This window comes from Podarcis bocagei, assembly GCF_964188305.1.
Source record: "Podarcis bocagei genome assembly, chromosome: 16".
NCBI classification, from domain to species: domain Eukaryota; kingdom Metazoa; phylum Chordata; class Lepidosauria; order Squamata; family Lacertidae; genus Podarcis; species Podarcis bocagei.
In genome coordinates, this window is record NC_138142.1 from 28,696,563 (window position 1) to 28,717,398 (window position 20,836).

General features: G+C 49.2%; 1 protein-coding gene across 35 annotated transcripts in view; it reads right to left on the reverse strand.

The window, feature by feature from the left end:
- Positions 1 to 1,929: 1,929 nt before the first annotated feature.
- Positions 1,930 to 20,836, reverse strand: part of NRXN2 (neurexin 2) — a 355,283-nt gene continuing 336,376 nt past the window's right edge. For 23 of the 35 annotated variants that reach the window (XM_081173994.1, XM_081173993.1, XM_081173986.1 and 20 more), the window contains one exon: positions 1,930 to 10,415. In XM_081173994.1, coding sequence (XP_081030120.1) covers positions 9,520 to 10,415 — 896 coding nt within the window. In that variant the 3' untranslated portion in view covers positions 1,930 to 9,519. The remainder of the gene's footprint in view (positions 10,416 to 20,836) is intronic. The other 12 variants (XM_081174008.1, XM_081174004.1, XM_081173998.1 and 9 more) reach the window with 1 other exon arrangement.

Here is a 20,836-nt window from a genome sequence, read left to right on the forward strand (position 1 = left end):
ACATTATTATTATTATTTTGCAAAGCATATGTTCCCTAAAATATTTTCCTTGATATAATGCATTTTTGTATGGGATTTTCACCAATGTATGCATTTCTTTGCAGGCTTTACACACCCTTTTGCACAAGACTTGGCTGAAGAACTGCATGGCGATTTGGAGAAGAGCACATTTTGAGGGAGGGCTATATGGCTTCAGAAAGTGCAGATTGGGTAGATTCATCTTTCAGTGCCGACTGAATCAAATTCTTCCCCCTTTCTTCAGTTACTTCTAAGTACACACCTGCATCAGGTTGCCATGTGAGGCAGTATTTTCCAGGAAGCCCTCCATGAAGGAGGGGTAGGAACGCGGAGCCTGGCAGGGCATTGATGGGCGCTGCCACCCAGTTGACCTCCTCTTTCCACCCACCATCCTCTCCTTGTCTTTTCCCCGACAGGAAACAGGAAATAGATATTGAACAACACAATCTCAACAGGTGCTGATGGCCTTCAGGATTCGCTTCCATTTTCTTAAAGAGGCATAGTGATGACTGGTGGATTGAGCTTTAATACCAACACATCTCCTTCAGCAGACTCTCATATCAGTTCCATATTCTCTTCAATGTTTTATGTCTTTTTTTAAAAAACAACAACAAGGCTTTTAATAACCTCTCTGTGCAACAGAGCTAAAAAAGAAAAGGAAGTAATTAAGGACAAATGTAAACAATGGAAAAACAAACCCAACTGTGGTCTTTCCTGGTGGGTGCCATTTTAGCAACTGCCTTTGTTTCCCCTGATCTTTCATAAAAAACACTTTTAATATCGCGGAGGTAATTGTGCAAGAGGGACGCAGGTGGCGCTGTGGTCTAAATCACTGAACCTTGGGCTTGTTGATCAAAAGGTCAGAGGTTCAAATCCCCGCGACGGGGTAAGCCCCTGTTGCTCGGTCCCAGCTCCTGCCAACCTAGCAGTTCAAAAGCATGCCAAAAAAAGTGCAAGTAGATTAATAGTAGATTTACGGGAAGGTAAATGGCGTTTCTGTGCGCTGCTCTGGTGTCAGTGTCCCGTTGTGCCAGAAGTGGCTTAGTCATGCTGGCCACATGACCCGGAAAAACTGTCTGCAGAGCAGACAAACGCCAGCTCCCTTGGCCTATAAAGCGAGATGACACCTGCAACCCCAGAGTCGTTTGCGATTAGACTTAACTGTCAGGGTTCCCTTTACCTTTTAATTGCGCAAGAGCGCTTAGATTGGATGTGCGCTTTAGTGCAAAGTTAAAAGTTTTTAGGCTTCAGTCCTAAGGTGTGGGAGTCCCAAAGGCAGCTGAATTGCCTCATCCAAAGCCTTATTGGGCTCCATAATTTTTTTGATGGCGTAGATCATGGAGCATTGTGGGAGCCACATGGACACACCAAGCACCCCATTCCAAGTGTGGAAAGCCCATTGGAATTCTACACATGGCTTTCAACAGGAGAACAATGACATCTGGATAATGCTATGCATTTAGAAAGACTCATTAGACCCATAAATCGAGAGAGAGATATGGGTGTGGTGTCCCAAAGATGCTCGTCTGGCTCTTCTGGAGTAAAGAGCTTGCGTGGAAACCCCCTGGCATTTATTCTGCCCCTTCAGTAGTCAAATACAACCAAGTTCTGGAACAGATGGGGACACTGCATGCAAACACCACCTTCAAAACAATGTTTTTCTCCAGTTAAATATTTACCATTGTATAGGGATAGTTACACAGCATGAACAGGAGTCTGTGTGACGTCTGTCTGGTGGTGGAACCATTTTGGAAAGTCGGTGCTTGACGCAGAGGTAGGAAATAGGCATACGCCCAATTATTTTAATGGTTCGTCTCATGGGAACGGATAAACCTCAATCTGAGGGGAAGTCCAGAGCCCTCTCGTGCAACACAGTCCCCAGCCGTACAAAAGAAAGACTAGAACAAAGTATACGAAGTATAGAATCAACTGTATTCCCCTTTGTGCTAAATGTACATGGGTTGGACTTTTTCGTTTGTTTGTTCATAATCATCTTTTATCAGTAACACTTTACAATAACATTGAAGAATACAGGAATTTTACAGGGTAAATATGCAGAATCACAGTTTATCCCCCCCAACCCCACCCCAGAAAAACCAAACAAACAGGAAAGGTAAATTTTTCCCCTTTGTCGTTTAAAAAAAGTCATCAATTACAAAATAAATCAAGTCAAATTAAAACTGATTTCCACCCCAAATGGAATGCCATTAAAAAAATGGGGAAAAAATGTCAGGAATTTCATTGTCAAAAGGAACTGATCTCCCCCACCCCACCCCAAATTCTTTTTATTATCACCATTATTAGTATTTTTTATTTATTTAAAAAAGAGGGTTTTGGATCTGAGGGTGTTTTTGCCTATGGAGTTTCTGACCTTCTGCATGTTCCCCTCCCCAGATAAAAATAAAATATTAATAATGTACAAATAAATTTACATTTGGTAATAATGCTCATTACACTCTCGTAGAAGTGGGCAGGTGGGCCCCGCCTGAGAAACAGCTGAGGATTGTGGGGAGGGAAAAAATTAAAAATAAAACAAAAACAAATGGCTGATTCTCCCCCCCGACACACAGAACCCCCCCCCCCGCCAATCCCCAGGTGGGTTTGGTTGGCTTTGGATTGGGGGTGGGGTCCAGAGATGGCCACCTAGAATAACCACAAAAGGAACACAACTCCCCTCCCAATCAGTCGGAAGCAATTCAAATGGACAAATGGAGGCCAGTGTCTCCCCCACAACCTGAAGGAGCCCAAAGGTGTCTTAGGATCAAGGAGTGGCAAACACCGCTCAAGAACTGTGAGTGGGCACATGTCCGTGTGTGGCTGGGGCGCCCCCAGTTTCTGACTGAGCAGGCAAGCGCTGAACCAAGAGAGCAGCTGGGGAGGGGGCCGTTTTGCTTTGCTTTGCTGGCCATACAGAGCAAATAGGTTGCCCTATTATCTGCACCCACTAAAAAGACTGGGTGCAGGCTTTTTTTTGCGTTACACAGAAATCTTCCTCAGATTCTGGACATACAGGTGGCAGCTTCACTGACTCCGGAAATGAAGACAAGATGTTGCATGCAATGCACCCACACACAGTGGCAGATTTATGGTCCACAGGACCCTTTTGGAGGCCCCTACATTTTGCCTAAATCAATGTGACTGTCACTGAAAATAGGACAGAGCTACATGCATAAGAACGAGCTTGCAAACAATGAAATAAACATTAAAGAATCAACAAGGCTGGTCACAGGAAGCTGGGTGTGGAGCTTTGTTACTGTAGTGTAGCCTTTAAGGAAACAGTTCTGAGCATGGTCTGAGCAGAAAGAGCTCTGAGCTCTGGGACAACCAGGCTGGACTGCTATCACGACAAGAGGGATGAAGGGAGAACTACACAAGCAGGTCTCAGAGCCAGTAGCGCCACTGACACACATTTAATATCAATTTGTTTTTCTGCCTAGAGACAGATGGGTGGGACTTCTTTGCCACAGTGCTACTTTTGGACTGAGATTGTCTGAGTGGTGCAGAGAACTGTTTGGCCGGAGAACAAATGATGGTATTTGGGTGAAATTTTTTTCTGAAAAATGCTTGATATTTCGTGTGGTCAGGCTAAGACCTGGTTGTCCTAATGGACCAGCCAACACTGACATTAATAGGGAGTAGAAACAGCACAACAAACTAAAATACTAGAGTCACTGACATCACATTTCAAAGGTTTCCCCTCAGTTAACAACATCGACTGATAACTTGGGGAGTCCCCTCAGCCTCGTGGAGCCCTAATTCAGCACATACCTATAAATCTGCCACTGGTTATACATTTGTCATATTCAAGAGCAGACCCATTGAAATTAATGGACATGATTAACAGAGGTCCATGAATTTAAGCTGGTTGACTCTTGGACTTTAGTTGGATACAGCCCATAAAAAGGGGAGAACTCCAGGTTTTGTCCCAGGAAGCTGTGTTCCCCACCCTCTTCTCACATGAGGAAGAGTTCTGTATAGTTCAAAAATTTCCATCCTGGGTTATTTGACAAAATTAGAAGTTGCTTTGCATGTGGCACACTCTCTGTAGTCATGGAAACATCCAGCCAAGAAGCCCTGAGCCACCCCTGGAAGCTTTGCAAAGTCCTCCATTTTTTTAAGGGAAGCACCCAGTGTTACTGTCTCCTTCTCCAAGCCTCTCCCACCACTCTCTCTTCCTCACCCTCTCAGCTTCACTGCCGGAAAGGCGCCTCTAGAACCTGCATCTTTTAAGCCAGACACATGTATGGCATTTGTGGCCCCTGGCCCAACAGTTGGGGGTTGTGACTCACCAGCTGAATGTTGAATGGCCATCTGTCAGGGATCCTTTAGCTGCAATTCCTGCATTGCAAGGGGGTTGGACTAGATGACCCTTGGGAACCCTTCCAGCTCTACAATTATACGGCCAATGGCCTCTCCCCAAATTATCCCTCACTTTCCTTAAACACTCTTCATACCGTCTGCAAAGGGGAGACCTCAGGGCTCTTGCCCTAACACACTTGCCTGCCTGAGGATGTCCCCTGCACTGACCAGATCTGACTCCCAGCGTTGGCAATGCGGTCACACTCTCTTCCATGGCGCCAGAGGGCATCAGGCTACCTTAGCGGGTGCAGGCCAGGCCTCATGGTTCACAGCCACCTCCACCCTCTGGCACAGAACAAGGTTTCTGCTGCCCCCTTGATGTAGCCCAGCAGACAACTCTGTATGGGGAAGCGGGAAAGGTCCGTCCACTACAGGACTGGGTTCAATTTGGCTAATAAGCTACATTCAAGGACAGGATCGCTGAACAATTATTATAGCACCAAGAGACCGCCAGGCACTGGACACCCACTCTCTCTCTCACGCGCACACACACGCACACACACGCACACACCAAGGAGAGGATCTGCTACCTCAGGAAGGCGCCCCCCCCCAGCAAGGGCAGGAGCTGAGAGGTGAAGGGCTGTTGCTCCAGCCTGTGGAAGCTCACTAGCCCAGGGCCAGCCCAAGTTGCCCCCTCCCCACGTTACCTACAGAGGTCAACTGGATCGGCAGCTGAATTTTCCTTCAACACTGGCAATGGGGCAATGCCCTCCATGACACCAGAGTAGTTTTAGGGGTGCCAAACTAGTTGTGTGAGGCACACAGAGTTCTGACCCCTGACAGGGTGGGGTGTTGCCCCCTGCCAGCATCAGCTGCCTGAGGCAGCTGCTCCACTCTGTCGCCTGGTGTCCAAGGCCCCAGTGCCCTGACCTGGGTAGTGCTGGGTGCCTGGCATTGCTGATTGTCCCAAAGGGAAAGGCCTTCGCTTGGTGCCAGTTGTAAGAGGCTGAGGTATCCTTTCCTGCATTAACTAGCCCAGCCAAGGCTCATAAAGCAGCAGCTCTCGTGGTGCCTTTCCTTTGCAGGTTTTGGGGCCCGCATTTAACGATGCCTGTAAACTCAATGAAGGCAAGTTATGTCATAACTAGGCTTCAAATGAATGTGGAAGGGGTGGGGTGGGGGTGGGAAATCCCCAGAGTTGAATTTGCTTGCAACGTTTTTAATTAACAGCCTCTGCGTTTATTTCCTCAGCTCCAACCACAGGTGACATGGCATTTAGGGTTTTTAAAGCATCACTGGGAAGAGCAAACTTTTTAACCCACTTGCATTAAAATCCATCGGCAAGATGGAAATGTTTGAAAAGCATCCTACCGAGCTGGACTTGGAAAAGTGACATTTCAAAATATTTTAAAACGTTAAGATTAATCCGGATCTAAAATGCTGCCAAATTGAGATGAATGCAGGTTCTCCTTTCGAATCTCAGCATCTCTTTTTATACACACCAGAGGTTAAAGCACAACTATTCCCAGTTGCTTACAGTACAAGCCTGCGCATGCCTACTCAGGATTAAGTTCCATTGAGTTCAATGGACTTACTCCCAGTTAAGTGAGTATAGTATTGCAGCTGTAAGAAAGCCTCCTGGATACCATACAGGGCAGGTCTCCTTGCCCCTCAATGGGTCATGCAGCAGGGAGAGCTGCCTCCAAGCCCCCCCCCCCCGACCTCCTGCTGTTGCAGTGGTGCAAAACTGCATTGCAAAATGGCAAAGATCTGCATTGGTGGAAAATCGTCCCTTGCATCCATCCCAGGCCCCAATTAAGTTCTGTAAAGTCATGCCTAACAGTTGTTTAAAGGCTGTTAAAGCCTTACCCCCAAATATTTTTCACTGAGCTGGGCTGTCACCTAAGCCTGGGGTGTGTGTGACAAAACAATTGTCCTAACAATCCATTTTAGTGCTTCTTATTTCCTCATTTTTCCATTATTAAATCCAGTACTCTACATTTCAACACCAGTTTGCGATTTCCCCCTAAGTCCTCACAAAAACCCACCATTTCAGTGTGGATTTCCCCTACCTTTTCATCTGCAATTTCCCCTAATTAACATTTTGCGAAGAAATTCCCATATGTGTTTTTGTGTGCTATTTCCACCAATATATCCATTTTTTTCACACATCGCCTGGCTAGAGAACTCAATTGCAAAGTTCGGAGAAGTGAGAATTTCGAAGGAGGGCTGCCATCTATTGGCTCAGATTGTTTCAGAAAAGTGCAAATTGGGGAAGGGCAAACTCTGTAGAATTTCTCCCCTATCCCAAATTTCAGGGGGCCGGCTGTGGCAGCAGGAGTGGCGGTCCAGGAAGAGGGGTGAGGATCAAGGTGATGATGGTTTTGCTCTGATCAGGCTGCATTGGGGGCCCTGGGTCTAGTTCTGGGTCCATTTTAAGGAGGGCACTGACCAACTGGAGGGGGGCCAGGATCACAAGTAGCCTGGAAATCTGAGCCCTGTGAGATAACAAGTGGACATAACAGATCCCTTCTACAGACCCTTCTCCGACTTGCATTATTCCGGATTCAATTTTGGGAGCAGTTTGAGCTTGGAGCTCCTTTATCAAGGACAAAGAGTCTCAGTTGCTATGTAAGGCAGCAGGGAGGTAAATGTCACAATAAGTCCTGGCTCTTCCTGCAAAGGTAAATCACTGAAGATTCATGCAAAACTTGTTACAAACTTTTAATGTTTTGGGCTGGGGAGAGACTGCCCTTTTTGGTGTTGAAAGAAAGGCTTGGGAGAAGAGGATGTATTTGAAAGAGGCAATACTTCCTGCAGCTGGGGCAGCAACAAGGCCACTTGTCTGTTTCCATGCCCTGGGCCGCAGCAGAGAGCCCAGTCTATGAGCTGGGCCACAGACAAGGAGGCACAGAGTCAACTCAAGTCTAGTTTTGCCCTCCTCTCCCTCTTCCCTGCGAAGTCCCTGCAAGGGCAACATTGAGACTTAAGAGGAGGAAGAAGCTGACAGCCAGGACCACCCCACACAGACTGGTTGCTGTAATGAAGAAGGCAGGTGTGTGGGGGGCTGCCCCACTCACCCTAATGGACCTTGCCCTGGGAAAACAGATGGGTGGTGAGGACACTGTTGAGGTGTCCCCTCCACCCCCCTGGAGCTGACCTGGCTTGCCTCTCTACCCCTCAAACACCCTCAATGGTCACCCCAAACTCTCCCTCTCAAAGGGCCACTCGGCACCCAACACACCCAGAGGAAAGACCAAGGGGCTATTCTTGCTGTCTTGGAATAAGCCGTCATCCCTCATCTATACCCTCAAAACTTACCTGGGGAGGAAAGGTCCATCCCCACAACGCCCCTAGGATCTGAACAGTGGAGCTCCCCAGCCCCGACCTTGGGCAAATGTAGGAACTGGCCATTTGCTGCCATCACAGACCCTTCCATCTGACTCCTGGAGCCAAGAGCCTTTCCCTGACCCTTCCTTCAAACAGCCGCCTCTAAACTCTCCATATATTATGTATACTTTTTATATCTTATATATCTCTATATATATCTTTATATATATATATCTTTGTGTATTTATAGATAGACAGATAGATCGAACTCTGCACAGAGTTATCTATGGCTTCCTCTTGACTTGTTTCCCTCCCTTTTTTTTTTTTTTTGGAAGAACCGGGAAGGCAGCCGAAGGGCGGGGAGGGAAGAGACACTGGAGCCCCAGCTGCGCCCATGCGCTCTGCACGCGCTCACCACTTGCACCACACACGGACACGTCCTCGCCCTGCTCCCACTGGCCATTGCGCCCTTTGGAGAAACTGCCAGGGTCTGCTTGCGGCTTTGATGCAAAGGGATGTCCCTGCTGTTGTTGCTGCTGCATCTGGCTCCACACACACTTTTTTTCTCACACCCGGCCCCGACAAACGACATAAAACTAAAAGTCAGCCCAAGTTTCACATGCTTGTAACACAGTTTAAAGAAAGACCACAATATAGTAGCACCTTGATCCAAGGGAGAGTGAAAAGGGGCGGGGAAGGGATGGAAGGTATTGAAGGTTGATTCATTTGGACCCCTGCAAAACAAAACCCCCGGGAGATACTTGATCCACCCCCCTCCAGACGCAAACACACACGCACAATGCAGCTGCACCCCAAAGCTGCGCTCCACTGCATTGATTTATGGGTGTCAAACACCACCTCAATTTTACTCCCTCTTTTTATTACAAGACAGGCTAGGTGTTGGCTGTTGGGGAAGGAGGGAGTCCTCAGCCCAACAGCGCAAGCAAAATCCACGTCACCTGCTTCTTTTATTATAATTAGTAGTTTTTCTTTTTAAAAATCTTTTTGTTTTATTCCACACATTTCCAAGACTCTGACACATTAACGAAGAAAGAGAGAGAGAGAGAGAGAGAAATGATAGAAAGGACAGACCCCTTTGCTTGAGATAATTCCAAGAGGGAGAGGAGGAGGTGGAGTAGGGGTTGTATTTGGCCGCTGTGGGTCCTCTCTGCCCCCCAGTTCAGTTATAGGGTTCTGTAGAGTTGTGAGCTCCAGCTAGGCATCTCTGTTTCAGAGCGTGGTGCTGGGGTGGGGTGGGGTGAGGAAAGACGGGTGGACCCCAGTTTTTTGTTTTCCACACCAAAAGCCCCTCAACAAAGAGAGGGGCAAAGACTCTCTTGCAGACAGATCACAAAGCAGCATTCTGGCTCCAACCTCACCTGGGAAGCTTGAAATCCCCCCCCTTTAATTCTCCTCCTTCCCAGCGTCCCTCTCTTCAGGCCAACGCTGCCTCCCTTCACCTCGGCCACTGTGGCTTCCCTTCCCCCTCCATTTCCCTAAGGGGAAAAAACAGCAACCCTGCAGGTTTGGATGGCCAGGGTGGAAAAGGATGTGGGGAGGGAGGGAGACCCTGCAACCTTCTTGCTGTGGTTCCTTTGTGTGTTTTGTGTTTTTGTTGTTGTTTTTTTGCGAGGAGGGAAGGGCTTAAAGTAAACGAGGGATGAGCAAACCCAAGAGGAGCGGGTGGAGGTGGCCACTGGAGGGCGCCATCAGCTGGCCTCTCGGATGCGGAAGAAGGGGAAGGATGCGCTTGGGTGGTCTCCTCTCCAGAAAGTTTGGGTGCGTGTAGGTCTGGGTGGCTCCACTGCGTGCGCCGGCTGGGTGTCGGTCTCTCTGGCGCACGCAGGGGCTGGGGGGGCTGGGAGGGGGGGCTCAGACATAATATTCCTTGTCTTTGTTCTTCTTGCTCTTGCTGGGCGTTTTGGCAGCAGCGGCTGGCTTCTCCTTGACCACCGTGCCGTTGCTCTGGGCCGAGTTACTGATGTAGTTCCGGCTTTGGTCCACCTGGTAGGAGCCTTCGTCCCGGTTGCGGTATTTGTACATGGCGTAGAGGAGGATGAGGATGCAGAGGGCCGCGGCCGCCACGATCCCGACCACCATGCCGGTGGTGCTGCTGGACTCCCGGATGACCTCCACGGCACCGGGGGGCCCCCTCTCCCCGGGGCCGGTGGGGTTAGCTGTGGGCAGATTGTGGAAATTGGGGGAAGAGGTTATACCTGGGTACTTAAGCCTGTTTAGCTTGTCGGGCTCAAAGGAGGTGGAGAGTGGGGGGTACTGTTTTGGCTGGGGGTTGAGGGGCTCCCGGTTGTTCATTTTGCCGGCGGGAATGTTACGGACCAGATTGGGAGAGGTTGTGGAGGTCAGGAGGTCGGGGACGGAGGGTGAAGCCGGCAGTCCTGTCCTAAGGTTGGGGCGGTATCCTTGGGCCTTTTTGGAAGCTCCTTCCGGCCGGCCTATTAGGGTCCTATCCGTGACCAGGGGGAAGGTGGTATAAAAATCTTCGTCGTCAGTAGGGGGCAGGCTGGAGTCGAAAACCTCGCCCGAGGCATAGCCGGAGGCCTCGATCCCTTCTTCGCAGTCGCTGTCGTCTTGGTCGGCCAGACAGGGGGGCCTTGGATGGGATGGCGGGGAAAGGGTGTCTTTGGTGGTCTCGACTACGGTTAGGAAGGGGCCAAAGGTGGGAGGCGGGGGGATGAATGGAGACCGGGTGGCAATTGGAGGGGTGTCTAGGGAGTCTTCTGTTATTATGGGCAATACTAATTCACCTCCTAGAACAGAGAGAAAAGGGGGAGAGACAGAAGAGGGGAGAGCGGGTTAGTGACCTCGCAGGCGCCCTTGCCCCCTTGACACAAGACAACTCAAGCCACGAGAGTTATAGCTAGCCAAACCCCTCCGTCTCCATCCCTGGCCACTAAACTGTCCTCTTTCTTTCCTCCTCTCTCTCTCCTTTGCAACACATTAGTCTAGAGAAATCATAATCAAAGGAAGAAGGAAAAAAAAAGAATTAAAAAAGTCATTTAATGCGCAAAAAATTAAACAGATAAAACAGCAGAATTAAGAGCAATAAAACCCTCGGCTGTCTGGCTGGCTTCCCATCCTCTCCTGCTAAAACACTAATATTGCCTTTTCTTGCCTTTTCCTCTTTTCCCTTTCTGTTTGTTTTTAAAAATAAGAGAGCAAACCACGGAATTCAGTCAACTTACATCAACAAATAGGCCGTGTGATATTAGCATGAAGAAAAAAAATTACAAAAAAGAAAACTAGGTAAGAATGTTTTTTGGAGAAAAAACAACTTTTTTTCTTTTCTTTTCTTTAAACATCTTTCTCTGCATCTTGTTTTTTTTAAAAAATGTCTCTTTCTCGCTAGATTCATTTCTGTTCTTTTCTTTCCATGACTGCATCATTTCAAATCTTCCCTTCCCCACCCACATCCCCATCCCGAAACAGTCGCCCCTTTGCCCCTTTCTTGGGGTGTCCCAGTTGCCCCCCTCCCCACAGCAGTACTCAGAACCAATGGTCCATTTTGAATTCACCAGGGAGCCTGAAACTCTAGTTCCTCGGCCCTTTCCAAATTGGGAGTGCAGAGAGGGTACCTATTTAGTCATAAATCAAAATGGCTTGTGGTATCAAGCAGAAGGGAGTTTTCTGCCACTGGGATTGGGCAAGAGGGGAGACAAATCGGCGTCCTTCAAAGCCCCAGGGAAACAAGACCCAGGAATCCTGTCTGCCTGTCCCCTCCCAATCACTGTTTTTACCCTGCTCCCCTCTCAGAACTGATCCCCAACCCTCCTCTCCCAGGCCTGACTTGAATGAGGACACCACCTGTCTGGAATGCTTGGAAGACAAAAGCACCTCTGATCATGTGCAAAATATGTCAGCTGGGGAGGAGGGGGAAAGGGTGACAAAAAGATGTGTCAGGTTCCACCCTATCTGAACACCCAGGACCCTGATGTATGGGGAGACGGTTTCTCAGGTGAGCTGGGGGAAAGAGAAGAGTCCAGGGTTGGGGAGCATTGCCCCTGCACAACTACCGAGTGCCCTAGGCAGGGAAAGGTTGGCAGCATGGATGGAGGGTGTGCAGAAGGAGCTTCTTCAAAGATGCAGGTAAAAAACACAAAAAACACCCCCACACCCCTGAATGGAATTGTGGGAGATACATGCAGTGTCAAGTGTGTGTGTGTGTGAGAGAGAGAGAGAGAGAGAGAGAGAGAGAGAGAGAGGGAGAGAGAGAGGGAGGGGAGCAACTCAGGCAGACATGACCAAGTGTATAGCAGGTAGAGATCTGGTCCCCCCCACCCCTTTTCATCTGCACACAGGAACACTGCCTTATACTGGCATTGGGGTGGTTATATGCAATTCTGCTTTCAATACTGCTCATGTCTGAGAAAGTTTTGGAAAAGGCTCACTGCTTCGTTTCCAGGGCCCCTCCTGGATGGACTGTGTTTGTGTGTGTTCTGCAACATCAACACAATAATAGTGCATTAGCAGTGGATTCATACAGGACCATCCACACATTGTTCTGCTTTATTAGTTGTTCTGTGATGTTTCCCCAGTGTTTTCGCTTTATTGCTGTCTGGAGGGGGAACCCTGGTGCTAAAGCTGAACAGCAGCAGCAAAACCCAGAGCATTTTGTGGCACGACTAGTTGCAGGATTTCAGCAGGACAGTTCAAGATGTGCATCCATTGCGAACAAAGCAGGAGGACCCAAAATGTTTGCGTTTTGAGTAGGTACAAAGTGCGGAAACAGTTGTGAGAATATGCTGTGAGACGGTTGTGAGAGTATCAAAGCGGATTTTATGTGTTTTTGGGAGAAGGAGCTTGTGACTCTGAATCCCAGGTTTGGTCACGTCTAATTTTTAATTCCTCATCTGCAAAATGGGTCTATTAAGGAGTTCCTTCACATGGTTGCTGGAAGAAGACCAAGGTATGGCAGGCCAGAGGTCAACATGAAAGCGTTGAACAGCAGATTGGTTTCAGGAACCCCCTTTTTTTTCTTGTGGGTGTGCTATCATGATTTTTCAATGCAATATTTTTCTCTCCACCCTTCCCAACCTCAAATTACTCATATGGAATTCCAATTACGTGGCCATCCTTTGCATACTTAGCTGAGGCTGAGCCCCACCAAACTCAGTGGGCTTACATGTGAGTAAATGTGCATGAGACTGCACTAACTTAAGGCAGCTTTTCAATACAAAAATGAAATACCCCGCCCTGCTTTGGTAAGGAGGGACCTGCTTGGGCTTGGAAGGGGAGAGCAGGGAAACCTGGAAGCTCTTTTGGCAAGCAAGTGAGCTATTAATTCTATCCTCTTCCTCCTCCTGGCCTACGGTGGTGCCCCCCTGCGCAGGAGAAATGGGAAACTGAGGAGGTGAGCTTGGGATGCCAGGCAGGTGGGGGGCAGTGGCAATCTGTAGGAAGGGGAGAGTTGCCAAGGACCCCAGAGAGTGAGAGGGGGCAGAGGCTGAGCGAGGAAGAAAGGCAGGCTAAGCTGGGTGGCTGCGTTAATAGCTGCTGGCGATGGAGAAGCATGTCGGGAAGGGCAGGGATGTGCTCCTGGGAGATAAACCTGGCTATCTAAATGCTAATTCCACCAGGAGACAGCAGAGCTGCTCTGGCTGAGGATGGAGGGATGTTCCCAGCCTACCAAAAGGATGCTGTTGCACTACAGGCTGATGAGGCCAACATGGGCTGGGGAGAAAGAGAGAGAAAAAGGGGCTCCACGCAGTTCTCTGTGCTCACTCACTGGAGGTTTCTCCAGGCAGGAGGCACCCGAGACCCCAAAGGGCACCTGGTTCAAAGCATGGAGGGCTCATCCCATCATGCCGCCTATTGTAGGATCTATGCTGCCAATGTAAGCACCCCCACCTTTCTGCACCACTAACAATCCAGGCTGGCAGAGGCCGCAGCTGAAGGGGAGCAGAACTGGAATGAACAAATGAATGGCAGGTCTGCAAAATAAAGCAAAGGAAAATACACGGGAGCCCCACTGGGAGGGAGGGGCCAGATGAAAGGCATCTCTGGCCCCACAGCTCCTTCCCTTTGCCCTGCTCCAGTGTGAGCCAGAGGCACCTGAGATGCTTCCTGTCAACAGTATAGCACAATTTCTTGGTGTGATTCTAGATGGAGATGAATAATAAAATTATACCAGTGTAGAGTTGGAAGGGAGGACCCTGAGAATCATCTAGTCCAACCCCCTGCAATGCAGGAATATGCAGCTGTCCCATACTGGGATCAAACCTGCAACCTTGGTGTTATCAGCACCATGCTCTAACCAACTGAGCTATCCAAGCTGACACTTTCAAGAGAGAAAACGAAGGCTGATGGCTGGCTATGATGGTCCGCAGAGGGCATCTTATGGAGGATCTGTTCTGGGTTGACAGTGGTGAGGTGGGCTGTGCCCAGTATGGCACATGGCTTCCTTGCTGATGCCACCCCTCTCACAGGACCTTCTGCCTGGGAAGGCTGGCCTGGGGCCAACACAGCTGTTTTTTCAGCCCTTTCAGAGGCCTTTTCAGTTGCTTCTTCTTTTAATAGCACTTCTAATCTTGAAATAAAATTGGTTTTATGCACTTTTAATGTCTCATTATGAACTGTGCATTTTGTACCCAACTGGGGTAAGCCGTCCTGTAAAATCTTTTACTTGAAGGGTGGGCATAGACACTGTAGTGTAGCCTCGTCTCTGAGTAGGAGCGGTCCTGTTTAGTGTGCCTGCCTGCCTGCCCATTCCATTCCCTTCTCTTCTCCCCATTTTTAAATTTCCATTTCCATTCCCTTCTCTTCTCCCCATTTTTAAATTTCCAAGCTCAGTCTTTACTCAGTTGCTCATTGGGTTTTTCCCAGTTTTTATTTGTTTTATTTTCACTTTGGCAAATCTCAGGCCTCTCCCGAAAATGCTGATATGCCTCTCTTTTTTCCGGGTGGCCCCAGTTTGGCTCCAATCCTATTGGCACTCACCCACCTGAATTTGTTACTGGAAGAAGGGATAAATATGCAGAGATGAAGGGATGCCAGGCTGTACATACACCTATTTCTGAGCTCATGCCACCTTTTTCTGGTTACTGGCCTTCCAGAAGGCTAAAGAAACATCTCTAATTCCACTGACACAGAAGAGGAGTGTTAGGTACAAAGTAGACATGATGTTAATTGTGTGTCTACTATTAATGTGCACATTAAAAATAACAATTAAATAGCCACCATGGTGAAGGAGGATGGGAGGTGGTGGTCTAACCTGCCCTTTTAAAATAAGCCCACAAAAGTTACTAGCCTGCATTCCCCCTAGTAGGCCAGAATTCCATGCTGGCCACAGAGAAGAGAAAGCCCGATTGCAGAAATAGAGATGACTAGATTATTCTATGCACTCGCCTGCGTGAAATTCCTAGTCACCTCTGGCAAACCAGGTGAGTTGTTAACTACAGAGCTGACCAACACTCCCAGAGCACAGGGAAGAGGGTTGAAGCCTTTCCGCATGGGCACATGCTATGTGACAGCCGCAAAAGCCTCTTGCAGAGACGCCTCCTCCTTAGGCATAGTTGGGAGAGTCAAGCCATGCACTGTTGCTTTTTTGGGATGCTTGGGTGGAAGGATACCTGCAAGGGGCAGAGAAGAAGTTGTTTGACTTCATGCCCTGCTCTTGAGCTTCCAAAAATGGGCTGCTGCACAGATGAGCTCTTGCAAGCTTCCAGACCTCCATGGTTGGGCACAGAGAGAAGATGGTTGGTTTCAAGAGGCCCTTATTCTAACCTAGAACATTTTGCGGGCTCTGTAGTGATTTTCTGGAAAGCTGAGCAGCCCAAGCTCAGGGAGAGGAGTAAATGGGCAATTTTCAACACGTAGCAATACAAAGGGGGAAAGGTGCTGTGCCCCTCACAAATTGGGGACTTCCCATTTTGTGAGGGGCTTTTGGTCTGATCCAGCTGCTGACAGAAGCTTCTGATCTTATCTAGTGGGCCACTGAGCTAAGCTCAGTCTTGCCCACCCTGACTGCCAGGACCTCACCAGGGCTTCAGACAGGACCCTTTCCCACCTGGTAGAAGCCAGGGATTGAACTTGGGGCTGTTTGCATTTAAAGCAGACACTCAGCCCTTAAGCTGTGATCATTCAACCCAAAAAGAAATTCTGTGGCTTTGAATAAAGGGCTGATTCAAACAGGAATGTAGAAGTTAAGCCCTGAGGTAGTCAGAACTGACTGGGACAGGAAGGCAACCTTTGGGTTCCCTCTCAGCTCAGCATCCAAGAGCTATGATTTTTTAAAGTGTTGGAGGCACTGGGTGGCAGAGGCGGCAGCGCTAGTGGTGGCATCCTGCTGATGGAGGTGCTCCCGACCCAGGGAGGCCCACCTGGCGCTGGTATCAATTCCCCTTTTGACCTTGCTGTTTCAAAATATAGAGGAATCTGCCTGTGATTACTTCCTCCCAGGAAGCAGTTCTCTAGGGCTTCAGGCAGGAGCCTGCACAAGTCCTACCTGAAGAAGCTGCCAGGACTGAGGCTGGGACCTTCTGCATGCCAAGCAGGGGCTCTTCCCCTGAGCTGTAGCCCTTCCCCAAGTCATCTCATTTTATTGTGTTTTGAAATGTTACAAGCCATCCAAGGAGTTTTATGGAACAGGATACAGAGACAGAGCCTTGTTGGCTGAAGCACATGAAATCTGGAGGATTCTCCCAAGGGACTTCTGCCTGCTCCCATTGTGGTTTAGGTTTAGAAAGGCAGCGAGGACCTTGGCGAGTTTTTGTGGAGCCTTAAACCTTCACCTGTTTGTAGGTTTTTGTTGACTTTTAGATACCCAAGTTGCCAAGCAGTTCTCCCTGATATTGCTGGTATCATTTGGCTGCGGTTGCTGCTGCTGCTTATGAATAATATTTTATCTTGCTTGAAAGCTGCATTAGATATTTTAAAGAAAGATGGGCATAAATCTCAATAAACCAACAAGCATTTACAGAGCAGCAGAGAGAATCCCTCTTCTTGCTACCAAATGATTAAAATGGGTTACCAGGGACAAAAGGACTCATGGGCCCAACTGCCCATTTCAGGAAGGCTTTTCTGCCCTGGCACTTGGCGCTCTGAGAGGGCTGCCTGCTTAGCATAAGAACAGAAGAAGAGCCCTGCAGTAGCAGCATGATCAGGATCAGGCCAAAGGGGCCTGTCTAGTCCAGTATCCTGTTCTCACAACGGCCACCCAGTTGCTTGCAGGAAATCTGCAAGCAGGACCTGAGTGCGGCATGTGGTCCTGTCTCTGAGATGGCACCACCATAGTCAACTGTGGCAGTATTTGGACTTGGCCATCAAAAGTGCTAAAAAGCTGTGGGATGTGTGTGTGTATGGGGGGGGGGCTGCTGGATTTCACACATAGAGTACTCAACTAGGCAGTCCCAAAGCAGTGGCCTTGTCACTTCAGAAGGCTGCAGGGCTTCACCCAGGCCCTGAGTGGCATTGGCACGAGGGGATGGCCTAGCTGGGAAGAAGAAATGTGCCTCTCTGTGGAAAAGTGGGACATGTGGAATAGCACCAGCCTCCCCAATCCCGCAGAAGAGGAGGAAGTGGGAGTGGTCTCTGTCCTCCCTTTCCCCTCCGTTCTACCACTGCATCCTCCTCCTCCATTAATTAAAATCCCCTCCAAATATGCTTTTTAATGAGTGGATTCTATCTTGCTTTGCCGGCTCCTTGGGTGGGACCCCCCCCTCTCCCCAAGCCTTTAGAAACAGTTGGCACCCGCTCACAAAGGAGCCTGTCTCTGCTTTTGATCATCCAGAAGGGAGGGGAGGAAGCATCAGCAAGGCTCCCATCAAAGAGGAGCCGTTTTGGGGGGGTGGGGAGACAGGAGGCTGCAGCGGCTGCTCAGCAATTCCCCAGGGAGGGATGGGGGGGGGGAGAGGAGGCTGTGGGTGGGTGGGTGGAGGGGGGGAGCAGCCTAAAAATGATTATGCTCCTTTGGCTCAGGGGAGAGGAAACTGCAGCAGGATGGGTGCCTTCCTGTTGGCAGAAGACATGCTTGTGCCAGAGATGGGTGGCCTGGCCCCTTCTGTGGCTCAGACATGCCTGGGAGTTCCACCGTTCCACACCCACGCTACTCCTGTAAGTTGAGCAAAGGCACTCTGTATGTGTGCGGAGGCACTCTTGACTTTAACATGGCTTTGGGGACTTAGAGACTTGAGGTTAAGGGTCATGGCCTGGATGACTCCCCAAGAGGTGAGTGGAGGTCACCCTGCCCAGGTAAGGAGAGCAGGTGCAGGACAAGCGAGGCAACCTTTTTCACCTGAGTCTTTTTTCCTGACTAATTACCTACCCTTTAACCAGACAGAATTTCTTTGTGTCTTGCTAAAATCTCAATACAGTATACCTGCTAAGGGTGCTGAACAAAGTGTAAGATAATTTATAGTTCAGTAAAGGAAGGAGGCTGCCGCTGCTTGTTGTTCAAAACGAAAGCAAACTCGCCTTGAAAATGGTCTTCGTATCTCATTGCAGAGATACATGAAATGGACAAAATGGCCTCAGAAAATTAAAACTGTCCAGGACTCCAATCTCAGCCCCACCATTGAAACATTTGTCGCTATGGGCCCAAATCTGCCCCTCCACCAGCCCCAGCTGACAAGATGGCTTAGAGGCTGTCATGTGCAGGATACTGGCATGAGGTTCACCACCCACAGATGGTCTGGGGGTGGACAGGCAGCCACCCCAGGAGATAAGCAAGCACCAGGGAGGTCATTCTGCACCCAGGAGTGCAAGCTCCTTGAGGGCTGCCCTTCATGGGGGCCTAAGCCCAGAGGGAGAACGTGAAGGCAGGTGGTGGGGGTCATGAGGATGCAGGGCTGGGCTGAACTGGGGCCTGCTGCTCTCCCAGGGCTACTCGGAGGGCCTGTGGGTCTGTGGAAGAGGTTCAACTTTGCAAGGGAAGGTCCCAGGCTCAATCTCTGACTTCTCCAGGCACTGCTGAAAAAGACTCTGGTTTCAATGGTTTCACTGGTATCCCTAGGAAGTCTCTTTCCCAGGAGTCATAAAAACCTGAACCCTAACCATAAGCCTGCCCTCTACAGGAGGCAGTGAGTGGCCTATGTCTTCCTAGTTTTTATGTTTCCCTAAACTGTGTAAATGCGACTTATCTGAGGAAGTTAATTTCTGGTATAGAGAGCTGAGCTGTTTGCCAAATGGACTGCTTCCAATGAAACTGTCAGTTTAGGAGGGGAGGGGGGGAAGGCCCTGCTAATCAATGAGTTATTTTGAATTAAGCTTTTGCTGGTTAATCAACTGACCTTAAGATATGTGACCTAATTATAATGGGTGGGGAACTGATTCCTGGGTAGGAAGGAACATCTGTCCATTCATCTTCAGAAAATTTTGGGTCTGGTGTGTGTGTGGGAAACCACCCACAGAACTGGCAAGCTTAGGGGTGTGTTTTATTCTCAGAAGCATTCATGCCATATTCCTGTTGCTGAGGCTACTCTGAAGCCAACTGTCCTCTCCTCAAGGCTCCAGTGCCATCTTGGGTGGAGAAGTTCCCACTGGGAAGACGGGAGAGCCCTACTGCCCAGCTTCCCTTAAGCAAGGGCAGGCCTGTATTCTGCGTCACGAGATGCCCTTGGAGCGAGTGACTCTGGCTACCTCCCTTTTGTGCTACAAAGCCTGTTCCCCAGGCTTCCCTTTTAGGTGGGCCAGTCTGTGCTGGGCACATCCTCTGTCTGGCACATCAATGGTCAGAAGAAGGGAGAAATCTGGACAAAACTGGCCGAGGCAAGCATGGCTAGATCAGCGCTGAGCTCAAGACTACCAGAGAACCAAAGGGAGCAGCCACAACAGAAGTAAAGCGATTAATTTTGAGTGGGTCTTTGGCTGTGGAAGGTAATCAAGTAGTCGCATATGGGAAGGGGCTACCTCCCATTGCATGTGACCCATGGGCTGCCCACATGAACTCTAGAGCTGGTGAGCAAGTTGGGTCAACAGGGGTGCTACACTGGGGCTAGGGGTAGCCAGATAAGGGGCCCACAAGTGGGGACAGGGTTGCCCTGTGGGTTAGACCCCAACAGCAAGTGTGGCAGGTGTTGCTTGCAGGTGCTCATGCTCATTTGAGCAAAAGGCGCATGCCACCACTGGTGAAACAAGGCAGCAAAAAAGCTCTGAGTGACACAGGCAGCTGCCCTCCCCCCCGAGCCACTGTCTACATAGAGTGTTCCTCAAAGCTAACCAGGACAGGGCTGGCTCATGTGTATGTGTGTGTTTGTGTGTGTGTGTGTGTGTGTTTTTGAAGAAAGATACCACAATGCTGCTCAGAGGAACCAGCCCCACTCAGAGCTTTTAAGATTGCAAAATGGGCCAGGGAAGGAACTGAGGGGTCAAGAAGACTTGGAGCCCATAACCTCTGAAGCGAAGGCAGAGTTCAGTTCCTAGCGGGAGAGTTCAGGAGCAGAAAAATCTCAGCTTTCATTTTTAATTGTGGGGGAACGACATTGCAAGTGCCCAACCCTTATGTCTTCAGAGCTATTCTAGAAATCAATGTGGGCAAATGCAGGGGGGAATCACAGGGACCAAAGAACAGCTTCAGTGCTCCCCCCTCCCAATTTATTTCCCCTCTTCCTGAAAGCCACAACAATTCCCTCCTCTCCTCTCCTTTCCTCTCTCTCTCGTCCTCCATCTAATCATCAGAATGCTTAAATTATTTGAAAACCTTGAAAGGGAGCTAAACTGATGAAATGGTGCAGAAGTCCCTTTTGTTCCTCACAGCCACAGAGCAGCTTGGCCATTTCAACATCCTCCGGTGATGAATTCTGCAGGTTGTCTGGGGAGGAAAATCTCTCTCTTGCTTGGGCCACTCCAGTGACCCTCTCAACAACAGGTCAAGGCTCTGTTGCTCAGTGGCATAAGGCAACTCCTTCTGCCCCAATTTAAATCAGCCCTATGTTCAGAACCGGAAATGAGGACTGGAAACTTGTTTTGGTTTTACAGGAAGGGCCAGAGTTCAGTGGGAGGGCAGCTGCTTGCCTAGCTCAATGTCTGGCATTTCCAGGTAGGGCAGAGAGAATTCTGTCTGAAACCCTGATGAGCTACTGCTGATCAGTGACTCTGTATAAGGCAGCTTCTTATGCCCCTATTTAAAGGCTTCCAGGATCCACATCTGGGATTTCCAGGTACGGCTGAGAAAGAACTGTATGAGGCCTTGGAAAGAGACTGTCAGCTGGCTTGGCAATGCTGAGATGGATGGATT